The sequence below is a fragment of the Chanodichthys erythropterus genome, chromosome 18 (assembly GCF_024489055.1).
Source record: "Chanodichthys erythropterus isolate Z2021 chromosome 18, ASM2448905v1, whole genome shotgun sequence".
NCBI lineage: Eukaryota > Metazoa > Chordata > Actinopteri > Cypriniformes > Xenocyprididae > Chanodichthys > Chanodichthys erythropterus.
The window spans coordinates 27,539,753-27,563,195 of NC_090238.1; the positions used below are offsets into that span (position 1 = coordinate 27,539,753).

Here is a 23,443-nt window from a genome sequence, read left to right on the forward strand (position 1 = left end):
ACAGTAAATTATTTTGCGAAGCAGTTGGTTCAATTGATTAAAAGTTTCGAAAAGCTTAATTTCTACCATCACTAGTCACGGTGTAGGCAAGTAAATAGGGGTAGAGGGTCTAAATTGCAGCAGATTTACTTTATTTACAAAAACAAAAATGGCAATCCAGAAGGCACGAATCAATAACAACTTCATTTATGCAAAGGCAATACACGACAAGCGGAAAAACCGAAATGAAGACTTAAAGTAGCTAAATGAAAAACCAAACAAGACACAGGTGACCATAATCAATTAAGCAAAGAAACAAACTAAAGGACACATAAGAGTCCAAAAACAGAACATAACTGTTACATCTGTTCATTTCAATTTCATTTTTGTGTAAGATTGTAAGCAACCAACACACTGCCATCTTAGAGGGGTTTGCACAGGTAAGGAACAAACAGTTTTCTTTTCTTTTTTTTACAAAAACTGTAAAAAAAAAAAAAAAAAAAGTAGTTTACATTGCAAACTTGGAATTCGTAGTAGAGCTTCCTTTGTAAGTAATCACCATACAGAGCAACAGATCTGTTGACACCACTAATCTACTAGATAAACAATCTATTCTTGGCAATGGTTAAATAATACAGTGCATAATATTTAACAGATATGTAAACCTTGTCTCTGAGATCATTGGAACATGTCGAAATCCACAGTGTGGATCTGAATCAGTTTAGCAGGAGGACAATCTCCATTTTTATCTCCATTTTTCCATCAGTGTCCATTTAGCAAAACAGGACTCTATTTTGTGGTATGCACTTACATATCAATCATGCACGTCATTTTTAACCACTAAAGCTGACATTGCTTCATTTTTTAACCTTCGAACAAGCAGATATGCTGATATGCACACCCACATGTCCCCCAAGAGGATATGGTCATTTCCTGTCACCAGCAATGTCATAACAAAATATAACAAAAGTCATACAACTATGTATATCGCATCTGCATGTGCAAGTCATGATTTGTGCTAAAAATATCAATGACATTTGACTTTGGTGTTAAAATGGAAAAAGTGACCTAATGTTTTGTCCTTGAATCACATGCCATTAGATCAAATGTCAATGTGTTCAAAGTTAGTGGCTCTTTATTAGATTTTTTTTCACGCATTATATCTTTTTTAAAGTGACTCATCTCTGCGTAATATTCACACATTTGCTTGTGTTATTTTGAAAAGAAGCACAGATAGGTGCTATGAAGTTCTTGCTTGATACAGATATGCTTCCTGTGTTCTCTAAACATCTCTCCAGGACCAGCATTCTTAGCTGTGGTAGTTTTATGTAACTCTGTCCTTTTTTAGAGTGCTTGGGGAAGAAAATAGCCATCTGGCATTCTAAAAGCGGACTCTTGGACGCACAGTGCCCACGCTTTCCGCCAGTGGGTCAGTGGGTGAGAGAGGGAGGGAGACCACAGGGGAGGAAGAGATGGGCTGAACTGGTCCAGAGAACGGTGGGCGGTGTGGGCTGCGCGCACCTGGAAAGTCAGTGTCGTTCAGGACAAGTAGGCTGAGAGCGTTTGTGTACTGCAACAAGGGTGTGAAGGTCACAACGCTCCGCATGTCATCAGTTTGTTTTTAGTTCTGTTTGGCACAAAGGGAACCTAAGAAAAACACTGACGTGAATGCAACAGATTTGTTTGATGTTGTTGCCATTTATTGGGCATGATGACTAATAAGCAGACTAAAAGTGAAATGTTCTCATCACATGTGAGATTTATTATTTTTCCTTCTACACACACATACAGTAGGTGTACATTGTTAAATTGTGTTCATAACTCATAAATTAACGGATATACTTAACATTGTCATGCTGTATTATTCATTGTTAGTTCATGATACATACCTTAAACATTAATTAACTTCAACAAACTAAACCTTTTGTTGCCATATATGAACACTTAATATTCAGTGTATAATATTTCTCCAGAGCTGCTTTATAACTGATTTAAACTCATTTCATAACTGAACCTTACACACTTCAGCAAAATAATGACACTTTTGTCTTTTTAAGCTGCTTTACAGCAGAATTGAATTCTGTTTGCATTACTGATTATTATTTTCCCGTTTATCTCTGTAAAACTGCTTTGAAACAATATGTAATGCATGAAGAGCTATACAAATAAAGGTAACTTGACTTAAACAAAGGTCATATAATATACTTAATGTTATTCTTTCTTAACAAAAAGCGAATTATCTGTTGATATATATACACACACAACAGGTAATGTTTACTCTCTCTCTATACATAGGCCTACATACATAACTAGATACATACATGCATACATAGGTAGATGTACTTCCTGTTATTCTTGCTGGAGCTCTTCATCAGTAGTCGGTTATACAGCGCCTCCTATTGACAAACTGTGTAATTGAGATTATTATAATACTTTTTTTTTTTTCTGTAATTACATTTTAAAAAGAGTCTTTGCTTCTGCCAGAGTTTCGTAGTCATTTGGATTTTAACACCGTGTTAATGCAAATAAAAAGAGTGTGAAAACAGGACACTGGCATGAACTGCACAAGATTTGATCCTTGTCAAATCTCCCATCGTTCTCCTATCTCTTCCTTTATGGAACATACAAATTGCAGGTCTGAATAAGTCAAATGTAAAAACGGTATGGCCATCGTACTCAAAACATGCATTACAATACACATCTGATGTCAAATAGAGCTAATTTCTCGGCCTCGAACAGGTTAATCTATTATGTATTAAAGGGTTAATTCAGCCAAAAATGAAAATAATGTCATTTATTACTCACCCTCTGCCGTAAGACCATCGTTCATCTACGGAACACAAATTAAGATATTGTTGATGAAATCCGATGGCTCAGTGAGGCCTCTATTGAGAGCAAAGCCATTCAAACTCTCAAGGTCCAAAGGTACTATAAACATATTTGAAACAGTTCATGTGAGTTCAGTCGCTCTATCTTAATATTATGAAGCGACAAGAATACTTTTTGTGCGCCAAAAAACAAAAAAATACTTTTCAACAATATCTATGGGCCGATTTAAAAACACTGGAGCTTTACGAATCGAATCAGTGAATCGGAGCGCCAAAGTGACGTGATTTCAGCAGTTTAGCCGTTTGATAGGAGACCCGAATCACTAATTCGAAACAAAAGATTCATAAAGCTCAGAAGCGGTGTTTTGCCCGTATAGATATTGTTGAAAAGTCGTTATTTTGTTATTTTTTTGCCGCACAAAAAGTATTCTCGTCGCTTTATAATATTAATATTGAACCACTGAACTCACATGAACTGATTTAAATAAGTTTTTAGTACATTAATGGACCTTGAGAGTTTGGCTTTGCTCTCAATAGAGGCCTCAATGAGCCATAGGATTTCATCAACAATGTCTTAATTTGTGTTCCGAACGAATGTCTTACGGGTGTGGAACGACATGAGGGTGAGTAATAAATGGCATTATTTTCATTTTCGGGTGAACTAACCCTTTAAGTTTAGGATCCATCAATAGTCCTATTGAGTAACAGACAGGACAAAAAGCCATGGGCAACACATTCATTTTTAAAAAGACAGTGCCCTCTAGTGTTCATATTGTGTTCCTACATTTCAATCTTCTTTATGGGAAACTGTCACATGAGTATTGAAACCAATGAAAACAAGTACATAAGAGGCAATAAAAACGATGTTAAGAAAAAATTTCTTAACACTTTTGTCTGTTTAAATGACACTAAATCCATGTGAACTTTAGAGATACTTTGGCTGCTAGCAACACATTAGAACTGGCTCACATTTTTCTTGCAAAATTTGTACATTTGAAATAAAAAAAATACTGTAGTGCATCTAAAATGAACCTTCAGATAAGGAGTGATCTACTTGTGCCCAAGAAACGCAGCACACTTGACCCATACCCTGCAAGCTCTTCATATTCCTTTAAGATGTTATTGTCCCGCCTCCTTTTAGAACGCAATGACATCATCAGTTTAAGCAACCAATGAGAGAGCGCGACGAGCATGAGCTAGAGAGAGTAGTATGAGTAGTGCGCATACGTATGTGTGTATGTGTGAGTGTGTGCGTGTATGAGTGCGATTGAGATTCTATGGAGGCTTTTTCTTAATTAGACACACTTCAGCTTCATCGTCCATCTGCTGTTTGGAGTAAGATTAACGTTGATTTTTACCCATGTGGATTTTAAAAACGTTTTGATGACGAATGTCACTGTCGCTTATCAATTCAACAACACAGGACTTAAATAGTTCGATTTAATTAATTTACCTTCATCATAGTGATGGATGTTTAGACCAAGTTATGAGACTTAACTTTAAAAACAGCTCGGCTCCTTGCTGCACGGAGATCTGCTGTTGTCTTGGCACTGGGAACTCATAATCGTTGTTTATCTGTGTTTCAGCATGACTTTGTTTGCATGGAGCTGAACATCTTTGAATACACAAATTGACTGTTCTTAGAAAGAGCTGATCGATCCAATTATGAATCAGATAGATTGGAATCTGTAATTTTGAAGAAGTGATCTTAAACAAAGCCAAGAACAATCAAAGAAGGGCAGAATGCTGAAGACCCTCACTAAAAAACTCAGAAGACACTCTCTAAATGAGATCCATCCATTTCAACTTAAGGTAAGTCAGTAAACCAGTAACTATATTAAAAACGTATGTAAGTTGTCTGTAATACAAAGTACCTTTATTGACCAAGATGCACGAAGTACACAGAACTATGTTGGCCACACTTCACAATACATTGTTACTGTACATAAATAAGAAGGATATAATGAACTGATTGTAATCACACTTCTTCTTCTTCTTTTTTTTTTTTTTTGGTAATAATTTCTAGTAACATGTATTATATGAACACTGTAATGCAAAGTGTTACTGTAAAGCACTTTGTCTTATGACTGCTGCTGCTTTGTTCCACTTGAATACAGAAGCTTCCTATGTATCATATTCATGTCCCAGTGTACTTCAGAATGTTTAAGCTCAAGGTGGATTTGTTACAAGGACTAGTTTTAAAACCCACTCATTCAGACTCTTGTGCATATTTACTCAAGTGATCACAAACACTCGAAACTGGAAGTTTACAAACAACATGAAAAGGTGCCCTTAGAGACTATAGAAAAAAATATGTGAAATAATTTATTCGAAGGATAAACTAAATGACCAGTTGAACTTCTGAGGTAAAAGTTTTAGCAAGAGAAATCATGATGGCATCTGGCTTACGCCATCTTGAAGAACAGTCTTAAAGTAATACAACACCTTTCTGGAATCCATAAATACTTGACATACTGAACCCAGTGCTGGCTCTCTGCTGCTGCTGCATTGCTATAAAGTCATAAATTGTTCATAAATGCACCACAACAACTTTTATTGAAGGCATTGGCATGTATGCCTCTTGTTTGAGCACATGCTTCCATAAAGATGTAGCTTGAATTGTATGAGTCCACTTCTTGGTTCATTCTGTGGGTCACCGCATGGCAGTTTTTTTTTACATTTTCCGTATTAGACTTTTAGTTGATTGATCTGACCAACTGCTTCTTTCAGTTTCATTATTTGTCATGAGGGTTGTACCCTTCAGCCACATGTTTTAGCTCCTTCCCAGTGAGGAGTTATCTCCTCAATGTCTTTGGCAATAGCAGAATGGAAAGCTACTTTAAAACCGTTGAGTAATAAATTCAATTGGAGAGGCTGCTATAAAGGTGTGACCAGCTTGTCTTTGTTATGAGGAAGAAGAGGATGTATATAAGACATATATTTAAGTAGTACACATATAGCATACATAGTATGCACTGTAGGTATCCTCATGTCGTTCCAAACCTGTATGTTAGAATTTTGTTTTTTTGTTGTTTTATTGGTTGGTGAACTATCCCTTTAATACATGATTCTGGTCTTATTGTGCAAGATTCATTATCAAGATTCCAAAGAAAAAATAACTTGCTCTGCCTCTGAAATGATTTTCTTTTTGGCTGATATCAACTAGGCCATGTGGTCTATTTGTTAATGCAGCTAAATAACTGTTTAGGCATAGTTATAGTTTACTATTGTAGGTAATGCAACACATTAATTTAATGCTTGTTAATGTTAATGTAATAAAGGTTAAGGCAATAACAAGGAAAATGAAGTTACCATTGGGATACGATGAGATGACCATGGTGATCTTCACATCCCAGTCAAAAAACCTCCTTAAAAGTGGGTGTCAGTGTTATAGAAGGGGACTAATCCACATTAGGCTACGTCCACATTAATCTGGATATATCTGAAAATGTTTTCATTTCAAAACACTTTCTGTCCACACTAGCATTTTTAAGCCTTTCCAGAAGTTGCTTTTCCACATTATGGACTAATTGGTACCGGGTAGATAAAGGAGCTAGTCACAAGGGTGGTCTCCAGAGAAGTAATTGTTCCCCTAGGGCCATTTTCCTGGTTTCATTCACACCGCCAGTAGGAACTCTGAAGTGACTTAAGCCGACCGACGGTGACATCATTTAAAGGTACAATATGTAAAATCTTTGCAGTAAAATATCCAAAAACCACTAGGCTAGTGTTATATATTTTGTCCAGCTGATTACAAACAATATCTCTAATGTTTTCAACTACTTGTAAATAATGAGAAAATTCCCATTCTAAACAGTGACACGGGGCAGTGCAGTCGCCTGTCAATGACGTCAGTTACCTTTGTTACCGCCTTTACTGACGTAGAAACCACATGACAACAGTGCCGTGGACAAATGCGGAAGTAGTGTCCAGCAAACCACTAGCTTGCTTCAAGCAGTTCCTTATTTACTTCTTGCACGTTTTATGGTGGATTGTGTTACTTATTTATGGAACATAATTACTGTTTACCATCTGCCGCTGGTTCTGTCGACAAGGACAGCTCCCGTAAACTCATGACCGGAAAAGTGGAAGCGGCGCCGGCGACTGTGTCATAATAAAAGTCCCACTGCTCGTGAGGTGTGTATTGATCAATCGCTCCAGCTCCTCGTTCAGCTCCCGCAACACTCGGTCCTGCTCTGCTTCATACTACAGTAACGTTAATAATCGCATCCACGAACATGAGTTCTTCCAGACTCCAATCCCTATTCTTTTGCACCGTCTGTTGAGATGGAGACCACATGTCCCAAGTTTCCGCTCTAAAACTTGGCGTCATCAAACTACGCCTTTGTTTTGAATAGGCTTCTAGCGACCTCTAGCGGAAAAAATCACAAATTGTACCTTTAAGCGCGGCATTCAACAATGTCAACAACTCTGTAGCATAAGGTTGAGAAGAGCCTGGACTTCAGAGTCGGTCCACCTATCTCTGTTTTCCATGTTCGTGGGGTTAGCTAGTGGAGTAAGTATGTAAACTGTTTGTTTGCACGGCTTTATAAAATGGTGGGTGCCAGTGTTTTGCATGGTATGTGTTCAGCCAATCAACATACTTATACATCACTGGCAGTTCCTGTTGTGCTGGATTAGACCCAAATCTGAAGTAGGAACTCATTTAGTCTCCCCCAAAAGATGTTCCTATAACTAAAATCGTTCCCAGTTCCTGCGGTGCGAACACGCCAAAAAGCGGGTACTTCTGCAAAGTCACAACAGTCACAACATTCCCAGTACAACCATAGATATATATTGGTAGATCATGTATCACGACTAAACATGTTTAATCATTTTCAAGTACCTCAGTTCTCACAGTCCAATTTATCCACTTGGGAGAGCATCTTCAAAAAACATTTTCATTGGACAAAAATGGAACCTCAGTGTTGACAGAAGGCCAAAACAGATTAAAAGATGCATTTTCACATCCCAGTCAAAAAACCTTAAAAGTTAAAAGTAGGTGTCAGTGTTATAGAATGGGACTAATCCTCATTAGGCTACGTCCACATCAATCTGGATATATCTGAAAATGTTTTCACTTCAAAACGCTTTCTGTCCACACTAGCATTTTTAAGCCTTTCCAGAAGTTGCTTTTCCACATTATGGACTAATGGGTACCGGGTAGATAAAGGAACAAGTCACAAGGGTGGTCTCCAGAGAAGTAAATGTTCCCCTAGGGCCATTTTCCTGGTTTCATTCACACCGACAACAGGAACTCTGAAGCCGACCGATGGTGACATCATTTAAGCGCGGCATTCAACAATGTCAACAACTCTGTAGCGTAAAGGTTGAGAAGTGCCTGGACTTCAGAGTCGGTCCACCTATCTCTGTTTTCCATGTTCGTGGAGTTGGCTAGTGGAGTAAGTATGTAAACTGTGTGTTTGCACGGCTTTATAAAATGGTGGGTGCCAGTGTTTTGCATGGTATGTGTTCGGCCAGTCAACATACTTATACGTCACTGGTAGTTCCTGTTGTGCTGGATTAGACCCAAATCTGAAGTAGGAACTAATTTAGTCTCCCCAAAAGATGTTCCTATAACTAAAATCGCATCACGACTAAACATGTTTAATCATTTTCAAGTACCTCAGTTCTCACAGTCCATTTTATCCACTTGGAAGAGCATCTTCAAAAAACATTTTCATTGGACAAAAATGGCACCTCAGTGTTGACAGAAGGCCAAAAGATAATTCAGATTATTGCGGGTGTAGTCTTAATTGACTGTATTCTGGTTTCTAATTCCTACCTTTCATGATCCAGTAAGTTCCTAATTGATAAAACAAAGTCCCTTCCAAGTTCTCAAGTTTTAGCTTTAGATGTGATAATTACAAAACTATGATCTAACATCAAAGACATTCTAGAGATATTCAAAGTATATGGAAGTCACATCAGTGGCTACGCATTGCCAAAGACTGTTATTCCTGTACCAGCGGACGCACGTCCTGATCTCAGCTTGACCCTATGGCTTACACTAATAAATACAATTACGGTGGTTGGAGTGTGGCCTTCTGCCAGAAACGTCTTTGACACTGCTGTGTTGCTGACAGAAGCTGTGTGTGTAAGTGTCTGTATGTTTGAGTAGATTTAGTAGATGATGGAGAAGCTTTGAAAGAAATTTGAAATTCCTTGTGGGAGTGTTCCACAGATACAAGCCAGAAGAAAAATTATGAGCAATGGCCCTTTCACATGACAAGCATCAGGGCTTAAATGTGCCTTTCCACGAAAGCATCACACACAGATTTGGCCTCCTCATTAAAAGCATTGCAGATAGAGCTACAAAAGGATGCTTTTGCCATGCATTAATTTGCATAGGATCTGTAATGTCCTATATAATATAATAATTATCAACTAAATGTCACGACATACCTTTAATATTTCACATTGACATTAAACTTTGAGTGTTGTGTTGCAACTTTTGACCTGAGCACACAACTTGCTGTCCGCAGTAATATTTTGCTCTATAGAGTTTAGTGCATTGGGGAATTTTGACACAAGTCATGTGGAAGGGCCTTATTAGATAAAAAATACAGAAATTTTATTCAAATGTAAGTTAGGGTACATCAACAATGAACCAACATTGTAAGAGGACATAAACAGACCTATGCTAGACCTGAAGTTATAATCACTCAGAAGTCTCCTTCATGCATGAACACACACACACACACACACACACACACACACACACACACACACACACACACACACACACACACACACACACACACACACACACACACACACACACACACACACACACTCTCACACACACACACACTCGCACACACACACACACTCGCACACACACACATACACTCGCACACACACACATACACTCGCACACACACACATACACTCGCACACACACACATACACTCGCACACACACACATACACTCGCACACACACACATACACTCGCACACACACACATACACTCGCACACACACACATACACTCGCACACAAAGCTGCAGTCATCATGGCCCCTGTGGGATAGCATGTTTGTTTGAGTCTTGAAACACTGTTTATTGTGTGTCTTTCCTGTGTTTGAGTTTAATAGTGTGTCGTAGCCTTTTACTTGATCCCCCTTTGATGGGTTTGTTCTTGTGCACTGGTGCAGAAATTGAAAAACGCAGCTGTGAGTGTGTGGCTATTTTTTTTTTACGTGTGAACTTAAATTGACCATAGAGGACTTAGCCTAAACACTCCCATGGTTAGCAGACTGCTAAATGTTACCAAAGTGCCTTTGCTAATTTTGCAAGACTCTGTTGGAAAGTACAGCACTTCTATCAGATTCATGTAGTCATTCATTTGCAATCTACAAAACATTAGCCAACTTGCATAAACTTTGTTTTATATTTACACGCTAGCCAAAACGGTCATTGGCTTTGTGTCTGGATTCACACACTCACCTAAATCCTATTGCCAAACCATGAACAGTTTGTCAAATGTTTGCGTTTCTATAAGCCAGAAGAGAAAATACTGGAAATTCTAGCCCAATGTCATTACATGTTGGCCAAGCACTTAATCTTATAGTCAGTCTACAGAAAGTTGTATACTTGTGGTTTTAGTCCGCATGAGAAAAAGGTATTTGGCAATATCAAGACGTCAGCCAGGAGGTTAGCTAAAGGCAGAAATGCAAACGTACTTTGGCTTTTTGGGCTGCAGTAGATTTTATAGGCCTTTGACATAACTGGCAGCTTAAAGTAGGACTGCTGTTAAGCACGCATGTTATTGTAATTACAAAAACATTATCAGATATTTTTGTCAAGCGTTTGGCATAACTGTCTCATTAATTCCTTCTGTTTTTCTAATTGCAACAAAACGTCTTTCAAAACTGATAGTTCTGTTATTGCACTGGGTGAAAATGTGAAACATGCAGGGTTGTGGCTGGTAGTGATTAGGCACTTTCTGTTGGACATTGATAGCAAGTTGTTCGGCATTCAGCTGTGGCTGGCCATTATTATCGTCAGTAAATGCTGAGACTTGTGAAACCCTCATGAAGTGTTAGAGCTGAAAGCACATGAAATGCATAAAATCTGCTTGTTTCAGAAGGGTTATGTTTGAGAATCATATCAGAAGATATCTATTAAAGAGGTAGTTCAACCAAAAAATGAACATTCTGTCATTTACTCATCCTCATGCTGTTCAAAAAGAGGCTTTTTTTTCTGTTGCACATAGATGGTTTGAGAAATGTCACAGTGTATTATTATTTTTTTTTCCTTGGACTGGTACATTGGAAGTCAGTGCTACCCAAAAATTTTCAAAATATCTACTTTTGCGTTCCACAAAATAAAAAAGGTATACTGGTTTGGAACGACATGGGGGTGGATAAATGAGTAATTTTCATTGATTCATTGCTTGTGAATCAATTGAGGACAAGCAAAAATGTTTTATATGACATTTAAAGCCCTGCATTGAACACTATGGAGGCATTTATATTATTATATTATTATAATATTAAATAATATGCAAGATTAAAACTAGTGTTTCAAAGGTGCGTAGATGGTAAGCTCAAATATTTTCAGTAGATTTTCACACATCAACATGTTTTCTTATATTGCCCACAAACCCTTGAGGAGATGAATGTTAAAGAGTAGACATTTTTAGCGGTTCCCTTTCAACTTTTTAAGGTCATAATGGAGTTGTATTAATTATGAAGTTATGTAAGCTTTTGAAACTTTTTAAAAAAATATAATCTGTATAAAATAATCTATAGTATGTGGTTCTTGTCTATAGTAGAACCATAGAAGTACATTTAAGAAGTACACTGTAGTATGTGGAATCGTAGAAGTACATTTTAGTGGGATTTATAAGTTTGTAAATTGGGATATTTCCATCTAAAATGTATCTTGATTTATGAGACTGGTGTGTTTGCATGCATATAAGTGTTTAATTTTAAAGGGTATGGAAGGAGCAGGGTGGCATGTTACAGTGGTCACACTTAGTCATTTGCTGTCTGTGGAACACACATGATCTACACACGCAGACAAACACAGAGACTGGCCATGATTACAGTACCAACCACCATCCTAAACTGTTGAGCAGATGGCGTAGCTAGAACTCATGGCTGTGACACACGTGTTGTCGCCCAGTATGCAACTCTCACCTACCGCCCACTACACAGCATTCTGCTTTGACATCACAGATACCATTAAAACTCTTAGAGGGAGTTTCTCTGAGGGCTGTAGTGGAAAGTGGGTTAGGACTTTTTTTAATCCATTGATTTAGCCATCAACATTAGGAGATTTTTATGGTTTTAACTCTTTTGCTGCATAATAAGAGACTTGGGCCCGTTCCCAAAGGGCACACTTGATATAACACTTTTACATCTCTGTGGGGTGACCCATTTTTCAATTTATGTTTTTCAGAAGGGTGAGCACCAACTTTGATGCCACAGTCAGTGCATTCTTTTGTGACCTAAGCACTGTTGCTGACTTAATAGCAGACTACCACCCAACAGTCTACGCTCCATACATCACCAAACTGTAGACAGCAAGGGCAGTTTTGGACAAGTTCTGGTCTCCATGTGTTGTGGATATATTTTTAGGGAATTTATGCCATTGAATTTGACGTTTGCATATTCTGGGTTACATTAAATTTTAACTATATCTGAGGCATCTGTGGTCTGTTGCTGATTACCAGAGAAAATAATGTGGATTCATACCTAGTTTATGATAACTGTGTTTATAGCAGTGCACTTACAATGGAAGCATTGGAAGCCTAGCAGCAAATATGTGGAGGTTTTATAATCAGAAATGTGAAGGTCATATTTTTGTTGACACAAATTCTTCAGGTTAAGACAGTAGAGCTATAAAGTTAATTTAGAGAAACTTGTGGTTATGCGTTGTGTTGATAGCATTGTCACATCACTTCCATTGATATCAAGGAAACCCTCCCCATTCCTGCCCTTGGTCAACAAATAGATAGTCCCACCCCAAATTCACGCCAGTGGTTGAGCCAGTGTTGCTGTTTTGGGTTCGTCCAACCCGATTTCATAGGAAAATGTAACCATTTCATGAGGTGGCAATTTAATATGAATTTGTATGATGCGAATCATATGAAAATCATAATTTTTGAGGGAAAAAAGCAAAACATAAAATAGTTACAAAATACAATTAGATTGTGTTAGCTGGTTGTTTTTGATAGTTACAGTCCCACAAGTTTTTTGGGGAATTTGATCTACAAATGTTTTACTTCGGAGAAAGTATTTGGTTAAGTCTGACGTCATGTGGCAGCACTTACAGGTCCAAATGCTCGATCTCATACCACAAGAAAAATAACAAACAGTGCTAATATACACACACAATGTGGTGTAATACTACAAAAAAATTATAATCATAACCTTTATCTCCATACCAAAATTCCAGATGGCCAGACAGTGATTCATCTTTTATAAATCATTAAAATATTAATGTCTGTGACGCTGTGAGCATGGAGACTGTTGTGTAGAGTGTAAGTATTTAAAATGTTTAACTTTTTAAAATGTTTTTGATGTTTAATACGAATAAATAGCACTCATAAACGGCTGTTGATGGCATTTGCAAGTGAAATGAGTCGAGGCTTGGACCCAGAAACAGCGTCCCTTATGTCCTTAACAAGCGGATTGGTTACACTTCATTTCGATGCTCTTCTTTAGACATTCTACTATTAGTAACTTTGCAACTGCATGTTAACTAACTCTTATTAGAGTATTAGTAGACTGTAGTAGTAGACTGTTAGTACACTCTAGCAAATGCTGGGTTAAAAACGACCAAAGTTGGGTTGAAAATGGACTAACCCAGTAATTGGGTTGCTCTATGTTCTGTTGACTGTAAGTAACTTTGCAACTACAAGTCATCTAACTCGCATTAGAGTATTAGTAGACTGTCTTCTGCTAACTGATTATTGTGATGGTTCCCCAACAGTCATTCTACTGACTATAAGTAAATTTGCATTTCAACTTATTCTAACCCTACCAATCTAATGAGAGTTAGTAGACATGTAGGTGCAACTTTACTTATAGTCAACAGAATGTGTTAAAGGGACCATCAAAATAAAGTGAAACCATATCCACACAGCTGACATGTTTATCTGTCGTAGCTTATCCACATTGTTTGCACGAAATAGATGCTGAACACAGTCAAAACATGCCATTGGTGAAGTGCTAATTAAAGGGTTAGTTCACCCAAAAATGAAAATTCTGTCATTACTTACTCACCCTCATGTCGTTCCACACCCGTAAGACCTTTGTTCATCTTCGAAATACAATTAAGATATTTTTGATAAAATCCAATAGCTCGTGAGGCCCGCATTGAGAGTTAATGTAGACATTCAAATGCCCAGAAAGGTTCTAAAGATATATTTAAAACAGTTCATTTGATGACAGTGGTTCAACCTTAATGTTATGAAGTGACGCGAATAATTGTGCGCCAAAAAAACAAAACAACTTTTTTCAACAATATATAGTGAAGGGCGATTTCAAAACACTGCTTCATGAGGCTTTACAAATCTTTTGTTTTGAATCAGTGGTTCAGAGCATGTATCAAATGATTTCAAACTGCCAAAGTCATGAGATTTCAGTAAAATTTCAATGGTTCACGTGACTTTGGCAGTGCTCCGAACCACTGATTCGAAACAAAAGATTTGTAAAGCTTTGAAGCTTCAAGCTTCATTCCCATCATTAGATATTGTTGAATAAAATCAATATTTTTTTTTTTGCTTTTGCCTCACAAAAAGTATTCTCGTCACTTCATAACATTAATGTTGAACTATTGTAGTCACATGAACTGTTTTAAATATGTTTTTAGTACCATTCTGGGCATTTGAAAGTCTAAGTTAACTTCCTCTCAATGCAGGCCTCACTGAGCCATTGGATTTTATCAAAAATATCTTAATTTGTGTTCCGAAGATTAACGAAGGTCTTGCGGGTATGGAACGACATGAGGGTGAGTAATTAAAGACAGAATTTTCATTTTTGGGTGAACTAACCCTTTTTATTGTCTGTTTCGGTCACAGGTTTTTTAGCTCTCCAAACCATTTAGGCCTGAAACCGAAAATGGCTGTTTTGGCTGAAAATGTTCAGTAGTTGAAATTTCAGTGCATCCCTAGTTAGTAAAATATCTAAAGAGGACCATCGAAACAAAGTGTTACCAAAGTAATTTATTAAATTACTCATTTCACCTTTAGCAACTGTAATAAAGGTCAACAGTAACCAATCTGATCACCTCTCATTACAGGCCACTGCAAAATCAGAACCTATTGACGTGTTACAGGACACATGATGGATAGAATTCAGAGCACTCTTACATATTATTGTGCTTTATATGTGCATTTGTTTTCATCTGTTTTAGGACATATGCCTAGGTGCCCTCATAAGGACGTTAAACTGTCACGTGATTGACCTTTGAGCATTATCACACTAACTAATTTGTGTGCCAACAGCTTTCTGAGCTGATATCATATTCACACACCCTCTCCAAAGCCTGTAATCCATGACCGTCATCACTGACCCTAATCTATCCCACACATTCAAATGAGAACAGCCAATACTAATCCAGCACGCCGTGACAGCAGTGGCACCTCCCAGCCTCTCTGCTTTGCAGGATGGCACTGTAGACCCTGAGGCTACAGGGCAGCTGATTATGTTACACATACAAACACATTGACAACCCTACAATTTACGAGCTCAAACAAGGCTGGAGGACACTGAGAGAGCAAACCATAAGCTATGCAAACAGCTCTACCTGAAAGAGCAATGCATTGTAGTCAGCATCAAACCCTCACGCAAATGCTGTTTTGGTGCATATGTTAATGCAAACGGGTTGTGTTAGTTTGTCATAGAAAATGTCTGGGATCAGTTATAAACTGGATAAACTCAGGCATTGCCTGTTAGGCACACCAACAAGAATTTATATTAAAGGGTTGGTTCACACAAAAATGAAAATTATGTCATTACGCCACCCTCATGTCGCTCCAAACCCGTAAGACCTTTCATTTGTCTTTGGAACACAAATTAAGATATTTTTGATGAAATCTGTGAAATATTACCATTTTAAATCTTCTTCACATTAAAGGATTATTGAATTCAAAAGGCCTGTTCACACCAAGAATGATAACTATAATGATAACTCTCGCGTCCACATCAATGGACAGTATCGCTTGGTTTATTCTAAGTGTGCGCTGCGGTTGTTGCATTCATGGTAGCATAGTAATATTATGGTGTTCTTTGAAGTATATCATGTAAATACCATAGTACATGAATATGGTATTCATTCAGTACCATGAATTAAAGGTGCCATCGAATGAAAAATTGAATTTACCTCGGCATAGTTCAATAACCAGTTCAGTACATGGAAAAGACACTCAGTGAGTCTCAAACACCATTGTTTCCTCCTCCTTGTGTAAATCTCATTTGTTTAAAAGAACTCCGAAGAACAGGCGAATCTCAACATAACACCGACTGTTACGTAACGCCCCCAATATTTGCATATGCCTGCCCATGTTAAGGCATTACACAAGGGCAAAACGTCTGGATCTGCACAGCTGAATCAAGTAAGCAAGGCAATAGCAAAAAATGGCAGATGGAGCAATAATAACTGACATGATCCATGATATCATGATATTTTTAGTGATATTTGTAAATGGTCTTTCTAAAGGTTTCGTTAACATGTTGCTAATGTACTGTTAAATGTGGTTAAAGTTACCATTGTTTATTACTGTATTTTTAAACACTTGCAGTCTGTATAATTCATAAACACAACTTCATTCTTTATAAATCTCTCCAACAGTGTAGCATTAGCCCGTTAGCCACGGAGCACTATCAAAATCATTCAGAATCAAATGTAAACATCCAAATAAATACTGTACTCACTGGAATCGATGCATGCATGCAGCATGAATGATAAACACTTTGTAAAGATCCATTTTGAGGGTTATATTAGCTGTGTGAACTTTGTTTAAATACTGTTTAAGGCAGTCGAGGGCTCGTGGGCGGGGGGAGCGCCAGAATTAAAGGGGCTGCGCGCTAAATCAGTGCATATGTAATTATGGCTGAAAATAGGCAGTTAAAAAAATGAATTAAATAAAATCTATGGGGTATTTTGAGACATTCAGGGGACACCTTAGACTTATATTACATCTTGTTAAAACTAGTTCTAGGGCACCTTTAAGCATTGTCACTGTCATAGTACTTATTTGGAACGTGTTCTTTTTCTTTCCCAATTGTACTTCATGTCAGTGTAAATGTTGTGTTCCCTGAGATGAAGAAAAGATGTAATCCATGTGTAAGCAAATCAGTTCAGGTCCACTGCTTGAGACATGCAAATGCAGAAGGAACGGGCTGGGCTATAAACCACCAACCGTGTGATTCACAACTACATGAGTACAGCGCCCTTGCAGTCATGTTAACAAACAGTGCTGTCTCTGTTGGTTTGATTTAACGTTATGATTATGTTTGTAACATGTACTGTAACCTGTGCTTTGGTTCTCTTATCATGTACAGTTACAAAGATAAACATTCAAGTACAGCCACATTCCTGTGTTGCTCACCTGCCCTACTAAATTTGTGTGTCAGTTATTCAGATGAATAATCATTTTCTGAATGAATGTGCTGCCTGTTCAATTTAAGTTATGCAACTCGGTCATGCTTAGGCAAAGTTAAATAGTGATATAGAATTGTTGTATTCTTCCATATTCAAATTTATATTTTCAGCATGCTTTTACATCCATAAATTTGGAAACTAACATAGTACTTTATTGATAGATACAGCTCTAAAATATTATTAGATATGAAAATACTGTTGCTAACATACACACAGCTGCTCATATTACTTACAGTTAAGTTATAACTTGGTGTTTTTTTTTTTTGTTTTTTTCAAAAAACTCTGTGCCTACCACCACCTATAGCATAGTAAAAATCACTAACAATATGTTTGGATATATTGTTAGGAATATCTAAGAGTACCATGTGAATTCTGATGGTACATGAACTTGTTAATCACTCAGTATCAGAGTACCTGTTATGTAATACTATAACTGTGCCATGGCACTTTTCTTTTAAGAGAGACAGTTTTTCTTGTTATTATGTTAAAGTTCTGTAATGCTTCAATTTGAGAGAGATTCACTGAAACCTACTTCTCTTATAACTGAAAATAAAATCATACTGTGAATAGCATTTAAAGGTATTCAAAAAAACATAGCATGATAAAAATGTTGTTGGCTATCTTCAAAGACAGTGGTATGTGAGCACTGGCTTGCTTTGAACTGCATTTTTTACTAAGCAAATATAATGCCTAAACAATTATTTGAGGAAAAACAAGGTGTGCTTTCATTTCTGTCCAAAACCATAGTGAATAGCTTGATGGGTAATTTGACCCTGATGCTGATGATTTTGACAATAGCTCTGTCAACATATTTTCACTTAAACACATGCATCTCATAATCTCCTGTGAAGATGTTGTCATCCCATCTGGGGGTGGTTTCCTGGGTAACAGGCCTCATGCTGTGCTGCAGTATTTAGTCCAGTCACTCAGCAGTACGTGTGCATGTGTGTAGGGTTCCATTACTAGCCAAAATAAGTCAATCGTCTTTTACCCTACAAGACATTATCTCAATGCCTTGAATCTGCATCAATAAACAGAAGAGTTGAACAGACCGGAAGCAACACATACACCAATGAGCCAAGACATTGACAACCTGCCTAATATATGTTGTTGATCCTCCGTGTGCTGCCAAAACAGCACCAACCCGCAGAGGCATGGACTCTACAAGACCTCTGAAGGTGTCCTGTGGTATCTGGCACCAAGACATTAACAGCAGATCCTTCAAGTCCTATGGGTATCGAGGTGGAGCCACCGTGGATAAAACTTGTTGGTCCAGAACATCCTAACGATGCTCAATTGGATTGAGATCTGGGGAATTTGGAGGCCAGGGCAACACCTTGAACTCTTCATCATGTTCCTCAAACCATTCCTGAACAATATGTGCAGTGTGGCAAGGTGCATTATCTAAAAGAGGCCACTTTCAACAGGGAACACCAATGTCATCAAGGGGTGTACCTGGTCTGCATCAATGTTTAGGTAGGTGGCATGTGTCAAATTAACATCGTGAATGGCCGGACCCAGGGTTTCCCAGCAGAACATTGCCCAGTACATCACACTCTCTCCACCGGCTTGTCATCGTCCCTGGTGCTATTACTTCTTCAGGTAAACGGCACACGTACACGGCCGTTCATTTGATGTAAAAGAGAACTGGACTAATGGGGCATTCACACGGGGCATCGATGCTTGATGGAGGACGTGTCTGATGCTTGGTGTTGATGTGACCGTCATAGTGACAACAGCCAATCACATTACTTCCAGCTTATTTATATGCTATGCTAGCTGTCATTCAATGATAAACAGAGTACATTGACAAAATACAAGCACAATACACACCAGATTAACCAACCACCTCTGCCACCTCCTTCCAGGCTAGTATGATTCCCGGTACGTATATAAAGACTGATTGTAAAGAACCAGATGATTATCCACTTCATTGATAAGCTTTTCTTCCATTTTGGTGTTCCTCTATTTTGTGTTGCCTGAATGCAATTGGCTAGCATCTGCACTTGGGCATTTGGTAATCTGATTGGCTGGCGTCGGCAATGGTGCTTGAAAAGTTGCCCATTGTAGGCCCTTTCGGCAGTGAATAGGGGTCATCATACGCATTCTGATTGGTCTGTGGCTACGCAGCCCAATAAGCAGCATAACCATCATTAAAATATTGTTTGACCACAGTACACCTTCTGTTGGCTCAGACTAGACAGCCTTTGTTGCCCTTATGCATTGATGAGCCTTGGCTCCCTACACCCTGTTGTTTGTCCCTCCCCAGACACTGTTGTGAAATTCTCACCACTGCTGACCATGAGCAACCCACAAGCTTTGCCGGTTCAGAGATAATCTGATCCAGTCGCCTTGCCACAGCAATTTAGCCCTTGTCCGTGTCACGGAGATTCCTGCCCATTTATCCTGCATCTAACACATTGATCATGAGAATTGATTGTGGCCTTAAAATGTGGCCTTGTTAGATGTTCAATGATATTCACATCACCTGGGACTGGTCATTGTGTTTTGGCCCATCGGTGTACACGGAGCCTGTTTTTCCAGTTGTGTATTACTGGAACTGCTGTTTCCTTCTTCAGCAGCTTTTTGTGTCTGCACCCATGATATCCTATCAGAGCTTTTCAGTGCAGGCAAAGAACCATGCAGAAGTCAACTTCAGTATATCAGTATCAGTGATGTTTTCTCTTTCAACACTGAAGTGAGCTGAAACGAGGCTGGATGTATAAGGACACTGGGGGTCTATTGATTGGCTGTCACCATTGTCAAGGTCACCTGCCAGCATGTTGTTCAGGGCTTGTAGCGCTGGCATTGTCACCCTCTGCCTACTTGAGAAAGCTATGACAAAGAGGTCGGTGTGTACAGTAAAGGCACACATGTTGGCTATAACTTTTGGTTCCTAGTCATATTTACTTTATTGGGATGGTAAAACAGCTTTACATAACCAAATCATTAATAAATACTTTTACTGTACTATCAGTCGTTCACTATCACAAAGTAAACCCTGTCAGAGTGAAACAAGAACACAATGTTAAGGTTTATTTTTCAGTATTTACAGGTTGATTGTACATTACATTATACATGATATAAATGTATACATTCGTAATATATAATTACATAAAAATTAAAAAACAGTTTTGCTAATGCTATACGCAATGTTTGAATTTCTGGTTGGCATTTTCGTTCCAGCGATTACTCTTTTGTTGTCACAATACAGCCTTGCAGTAGGAGTAGGAGTAAGAATCTACAGGGAGATATATTATGATCCTTCATTTAATTGTTTTTCATTTATCATTTGGCTTCAGGATTTGGGCAGTTTTCTGCTTTCATCGTAGAGCCATAGAAATAGTGTTGACAGTAGACACCTCAGCTGATCATAGGCCCTTAAAGTTGTAGTCTTAACCATGTGTAAACAGCCAAGTTGATTAAAAAGTTAACAGGGATTCAAATTATGTTTTGCTGGAAACTTGTTTTCTAGTTAGGACAGTTTTATATTGTAAGCTTGTAGTTCTTATTGTAATAGAATTGGAAATTTTACTGTACATTGATATACATAGATCCTTACCTATAGACACAATATTTTGAGGAAAGAAACACTTTCAGTTACTGTGGTTTCATCTGAAAAGTATGGGAGTAAGTTTGTTTGGTTTGTACTTCCTGCCATAACCTTCAATTTCAAAATAACTGACAATTCAGTTTTAGCTTTTTTATTTGTTGAATATCTGTTAGTTACTTATTAAAAGGCTGCGCTTTAGCAAGCATACATCACAAAGAAATGGTCATTACTGTAAACCTGCCTCTGATTTATACAGGGTTTCCTGAAATAACCCCATTAAAAAACAATTTTGATAATATTTCATATTGCACATCTTTGATACAAACACACTGTTCACCTCAAAGATGATAGACTTCACACTGCCACCTACTGTGGATAAATACTGTTGTACCTTCACTTATCAGTGTGTAATACTGTTCTGCACACAGAAATCTCAGGGGTGATATTTCTGCAACCAAACTTGTTCTAGTTGCAACAGAACCAAACTGATTTTTTTTTTTTTTGTTTTCTCATGGTAATGCGATTTGACTTTGTATTCTGTACACACATGGAACAATAAGGGGGATTCACTCCAGTTTATAAAAGATAGGTCTGCCATTTTTCAACCAGCTTTTTATTGTTATATTGTCAGTAGTGTATGTAAATTAACAGTATTTGCTCTTTCTCTGTGTTTCCTGCTCCATATATTCCTGTTTATTTGTCAGCAAAAGTCTTCGGATGACACCAAATGCATAATTTTGCATCACACGATAGACTTTTGACTGCTCCAGGTATTTTTGTTAAAACTACAAATTGAACTACAGTCGGATCGTCAAGGGGGTAGTGCCAAAATCAAAAGTGCATTATGGGTGTTTTTGGCAAAATGGCCATTTTGCATTTGCATTGTTTCTCTTCTCATTTCATTTTTTTCACATTTCTACTGCATAGACAGCCAAGTTTTATTAAAAGCTCATCTTGCCATTAAATAATTACCCCTTTCTCGGAAACACTGTTTTGAAATCAACCCACACAAACACACCCCTCCCTTCATTGCTCCGCCCCCAAAATGCACGGACACCCGATGCAAGATTGGATGTCACTTTATCATAGCAAAGTGACGTGATAAAGTGATAAAGTGAAGATAATGGACGGTCAACAAGGAAGAAGAAAAATTAACACAGTACACAAGAATGTATACAAGCAAGAGTTCATTGTTAGTCTCCAGCAGCACACCAGCTCCAGACAAACAATGACACTCAAAACTGTCCTGTTACTATAGCTAACATCACAACAACAGCATATCTTGGTTCTGTGACACACAGCAAAACCAATGTTACTCACATATGGAGCAGAAACAACGCAACCTCTGCGTCCATTTTCAGGCCTTCCCAATGAGGTTTCTCCAGAGCTGTAAATCTTTTCTAATCTTAACATGGGTCTTAAAGCTCTTGCCTGATCATAACCCTTCTTTTCTCTTTTGTAATGTCTCTCAGCCAGTCTTTCTTTAGTTCAAATCTCCCTCTTGCTCACTCTCTCTCCTCCTCCATCATGAGTGGACATGCCCCCTACTGCTGATTTTTCTCATAAATCGCTTACTGCACCTTTAAGTATGGTTATCACCCATAAATCTTTTGTAATGCCCCAGAATGCAGTGTGCAATTGGCAGAAGTTTCCAAATACATTAGAATATTAAATAAAAATTGCCAATGACTTTTTACAACCGGAGACACTGTCTGGCAGGAGTTTTGGTGGTGGGGAATGGTAATTTGTGGTGGCTTTGAGATTCGAGACGGACTGGATTTCAGTGAGTGGAAATGGCTCTTCTGGGGGCCCTGAGCTGTTGTGAGATTTTAGTGCCTGTGAGAAAGAGTGACACATTTGAGTCATTCAGTTTCTCACTGTTTGCTTAGTGAAAGGCGAAAGAGATGAGAAGAGAAGTGGTGTGTGTGTGTGTACTTGAGAACAGATGGCAGCTGGTTAGCTGGGCTTAGACAAGGTAATTACCATGCACTGTGTTACTTAACTCTTTACTGGTGCAATCTGTTGGGTTTTGTCCCTGTTCCATACTTTTGTGCTCTGATAGACTTCTAAACAATTTTGCTCTTAAAATAATCTTGTCTAAATGAACTAGCACACTGAGACTCAGCTAAACTTTCACAGCGATTGGTGTTGTGGTATTGGGTGTGCCTCTTGTTTTTACTTCTCTTAACTTCATGCTCTGTTTCTTCTTTTCACACTTTCGGATCTTAACTCAAACAGGGAAACAAGGAAATGCATATGCTTAAGTTAAATTGAAATGCATTTCATTTGGCAAGTGGGCAGATCTTTTCCGTTTTATCACACATTCTAGTCTAACAACACCTTTCTCTTATCTCAGTTGAGGTGTAGATCTGTGAAACGTTGAAGTGCAGATCACTGTAAATATTGCTCATACTTGGGGTTAGAGATTTCAACTGGGTATTAAACATTGGCATGTCACACATAAC

The 23,443-nt window shown here is 38.1% G+C and overlaps 1 protein-coding gene across 1 annotated transcript in view; it reads left to right on the forward strand.

The window, feature by feature from the left end:
- The first annotated feature begins 4,002 nt into the window (after window positions 1–4,002).
- Window positions 4,003–23,443, forward strand: part of si:dkey-16j16.4 (uncharacterized) — a 39,136-nt gene continuing 19,695 nt past the window's right edge. The window contains exons 1-2 of the mRNA XM_067366733.1: window positions 4,003–4,142; window positions 4,394–4,619. Coding sequence (XP_067222834.1) covers window positions 4,551–4,619 — 69 coding nt within the window. The 5' untranslated portion in view covers window positions 4,003–4,142; window positions 4,394–4,550. The remainder of the gene's footprint in view (window positions 4,143–4,393; window positions 4,620–23,443) is intronic.